Source organism: Rhincodon typus, chromosome 23 (assembly GCF_021869965.1).
Source record: "Rhincodon typus isolate 14 chromosome 23, sRhiTyp1.1, whole genome shotgun sequence".
NCBI classification, from domain to species: Eukaryota; Metazoa; Chordata; class Chondrichthyes; order Orectolobiformes; family Rhincodontidae; genus Rhincodon; species Rhincodon typus.
The window spans coordinates 404,635-408,832 of NC_063354.1; the positions used below are offsets into that span (position 1 = coordinate 404,635).

The 4,198-nt window shown below is 48.9% G+C and overlaps 1 protein-coding gene across 1 annotated transcript in view; it reads right to left on the reverse strand.

The window, feature by feature from the left end:
• Nucleotides 1–1,181: 1,181 nt before the first annotated feature.
• The window catches only part of LOC109924278 (rab11 family-interacting protein 4-like), a 22,228-nt gene continuing 19,211 nt past the window's right edge, over nt 1,182–4,198 (reverse strand). The window contains exons 11-13 of the mRNA XM_048610867.1: nt 3,608–3,766; nt 2,681–2,824; nt 1,182–1,646 (exon numbers count right to left, since the gene is read on the reverse strand). Coding sequence (XP_048466824.1) covers nt 1,530–1,646; nt 2,681–2,824; nt 3,608–3,766 — 420 coding nt within the window. The 3' untranslated portion in view covers nt 1,182–1,529. The remainder of the gene's footprint in view (nt 1,647–2,680; nt 2,825–3,607; nt 3,767–4,198) is intronic.

The window sequence follows — 4,198 nt, forward strand, 5'->3', positions numbered from 1 at the left end:
GCTCACACTAACTCACACTCACACCCGCTCACACTAGCTCACACTCACACCAGCTCACACTAACTCACACTCATGCCAGCTCACACTAACACCAGCTCACACCAACTCACACTAACTCACACTCGCACCCGCTCACACCAGCTCACACTAACTCACACTCACACTAGCTCAGACTCAAATTAACTCTCACACACTCATACCGCACACTAACTCACATTAATTCGCACTTACACTAACTCACACTCACTAGCTCACACTCACATGTACACTCACACTAGCTCACAGTCACACTAAGAAACAGAGCCACTCACTAATGATAATGCCACAAAGCCAGCAGTGATTCACATTATACTGGTTAACTAACACCATTTCCCCTAGTAATCTAGAATAACATTATTAAATATAAAAGTGCAACATTGCTTTACTGTGGAATATTCCAGACTATCTCTGCTGAAGGAACGACAAAACCCGGACATTAAAACACAAAAAGGTCACATTCCATTAATATCCCAATCTCTCTCCTCTCCAATGATTTCTGCCTCTCTCTAGCTCTCTCTGCCTCTGCACATTGCAGTCAAACTCTTCTGTTAATTGACTTGGGGTGGGGCAGTGTCTGTTCGTTACTCTCCAAGATTTAACCTCACAGACAGTGAGCAGCTGAAAGCTGGTGGGACTGTCTGGGTCAACATGCCTTGAATGGAGTCTGTCTGTAACCTGTTGAGGACTGTCTGGAGTTGAGAGAGTTTATCTGAGATTCTCTTGTTGTGGGCTGGGGTTGTTTCGGAGTTTGTCACGGTCCTCAGCTGTTTGGAGTCTCAGGGAGTGTCTGTGTCCTCTCTCAAGCAGTTGAATGTCAATCCTCAATAGAACCGGCACATACATGTCTGAGGAATAACCAGCTACCAAACTGCATTGTACCAGTTTGTCGCTCAGCGTCGAAACACAAACTGCTATAACCTCACAACAAGGCCCTTCCTCTGTTCCTCAGGCAGTAATCATACAGAACAGTTTTTAAATTGACCAGACAATGAAACAACCCTGGCCCCAGGCAGCTTCCATTCAGAAACTATCTGCCTACTACAAGCTGAATGAGAAGGATGTGAATTACCAACGGCTCACACGCTGCACCCCCCTCACCCCCCGGCAACCCCCAACCCCAGACACCCCCCCACAGGGACTGCTTTAACAATTTCACCGCAGAGAAAGGTGCTTCCATTGTAACCAGTCAGTCACAAACCTTCCTGTTCACCCAGCACTGGGACAATCCTCCTGCTTACACACTTCCACTGGAATAAGTCACTCCTGTGGAGATGATCACGCATCAAAAAATGTCAACATCTTCCCGATCAAACTCATTATTTTCACAGGATTGAAAAGTGCAGAAATAAACCTCCAACACAGCAGATATTAGTTTAAATTCACATGTAGCCAGGAAATGAATATTAATGTCAAGATATCAGTCCACCATCACTCAGCAACGAGCACGGCTGGACTCGAACCCATGTTCCAGGCAGTGTGCCCCTCGGCCTTTATTTCTTAATCTCCAGGATGGAGGGATTGTGATCCAGAATAGCCAGAATTATTTTGTCCATGTACTGCCTCAATCGCAAGTTAATCTCCTCCTGCTCCTGAAGAGCTTCCATTAGCTACAAGGTGAAGGAGACAGGGTTAGATACAGAGTAAAGCTCCCTCTACACTGTCCCCTCATCAAACACTCCCCAGGGACAGGGACAGCACAGGGTTAGATACAGAGTAAAGCCCCCTCTACACTGTCCCCTCATCAAACACTCCCAGGACAGGGACAGCACGGCGTTAGATACAGAGTAAAGCCCCCTCTACACTGTCCCCACATCAAACACTCCCAGGACAGGCACAGCATAGGGTTAGATACAGAGTAAAGCTCCCTCTACATTGTCCCCATCAAACACTCCCAGGACAGGGACAGCATGGGGTTAGATACAGAGTAAAGCTCTCTCTACACTGTCCCCCATCAAACACTCCTAGGACAGGGACAGCATGGGGTTAGATACAGAGTAAAGCTCTCTCTACACTGTCCCCCATCAAACACTCCCAGGGCAGGGACAGCACGGGGTTAGATACAGAGTAAAGCTCCCTCTACACTGTCCCCCATCAAACACTCCCAGGGCAGGGACAGCATAGGCATAGATACAGAGTAAAGCTCCCTCTACACTGTCCCCATCAAACACTCCCAGAACAGGGACAGCATAGGCATAGATACAGAGTAAAGCTCTCTCTACACTGTCCCCATCAAACACTCCCAGGGCAGGGACAGCATAGGCATAGATACAGAGTAAAGCTCTCTATACACTGTCCCCATCAAACACTCCCAGGGCAGGGACAGCACAGGGTTAGATACAGAGTAAAGCTCTGTCTACACTGTCCCCCATCAAACACTCCCAGGGCAGGGACAGCATAGGGTTAGATACAGAGTAAAGCTCCCTCTACACTGTCCCCCCCATCAAACACTCCCAGGACCGGGACAGCATAGGGTTAGATACAGAGTAAAGCTCCCTCTACACCATCCCCCATCAAACATTCCCAGGACAGGGACAGCATGGGGTTAGATACAGAGTAAAGCTCCCTCTACACTGTGTACACGGTCCCTGTGTTGAACCCTGCAGTTTCCAACCATCATTCCTTTGGTATCTGGCTCGTTTACCTGATCTCGGGTGGCAGTATCGATTTCTGCTGCCAGTGACTGAGCCTTGGTCTGAGCTGCAAACAGATTCTTCGCTTCGTACAAACTCAGGCTGAGGATCTGTCCATTTAAATCATCATTCTGCTCTCGTAATCTCAGGTTCTCCTGTTAAAGAGGTGACAGTTTGGGAGTGTCATGTCACTCACTGCGTGGGGAGACAATAAATCACAGCTCAATGTGAGAGGCAGTAGCATCTGCAGTAAAACAGGTTGGAAGGGGCTGGGAGCACACTGTTCCCTGTGATCACAGACACTGATCCTCTCAAAAACACTGTCAATAGCCAACACTGACCCTCAGAGCTCTCTGTCACTAACCTTCCCCTCAGGCCACTGTCCACACCAGGCTGGAGCCTGAAGCCACCAATCAGACATCAGGACTCTGGGTCTGTACTCCACAGCGTTTACAAAGATGAGGGGAGGGTGGGATTTAAGACCAAGCATCCAGGGCTACAGAGTAAAGACAGGAGCATGGGGCGGTTGAGAAACAGATCAGCCCTGATCACATGGCAGAGACACTCGATAATCTGAATGTTTCTCTATCCTATGGTTTTAGGACAAGAACCATTCTGAGATACTTCATTCCAGTTCAAAAGAAATGAAATTGACAGAGATCTACAAGTGATCCCAGAATAGATCAAGTTGGGGATGACCTCCCTGGATTGCAACATAGGAGCCAGCAAATATTCAACTGTGGAGGCATGATGGCCAAACCCAACCCAGATCCATCTCATCTACAACATCTACAAAGAGTGTCAGCCGACAGGAATCCCTCGATCAGCCAGTGGGATTCTGTGGGATCAGCCTGTTACAGGAGCAGGTCCAATGAGGAATGGGTATTGTATCACATGACACAATGATACCAGGGAGGTGGAGCCAATCCAGGAGTTACCTGTTTCAGGTGTTTGGCCTCATACTCAAGCTCCATCTCCTTATTACGGAAGCTCAACTCGATCGCAGTGCAGGCTGGGCCCCGGCTCCATCCTGGCTTCTCCGCCTCCAACTTATACAACTGCAGGTATTCCAGCTCCTTCCGCAAATCCTCAATCAGCTGGGCAGGGACGGAGAGGGGCGGAGAGGGACGAAGAGGGGCGGAGAGGGACGGAGAGGGGCGGAGAGGGATGGAGAGAGACGGAGAGGGACAGAGAGGGGTGGAGAGGGACGGAGAGGGACAGAGAGGGGTGGAGACAGAAATACAAACACAGACAGAAACACAGACACAGATACAGAATCAAAGTGTGAGTCAACGACCTATACCATACAACAGAACCTAACCCTAACCCTGACACTAACCCAAACCCAGAGCTGAATCAGTCAGTATTTACTTACCACACACAACCTCCTTTGTAAAATTCTAACACAACCTCGCAGTGAGGTCAATCTCAGAGATACAAACTCACTCCTAACAGACAGACACCAGGAATACCGCGTATACCGGGAGCACAGTGTACACGGGGAGCACAGTGTACACGGGGAGCACAGT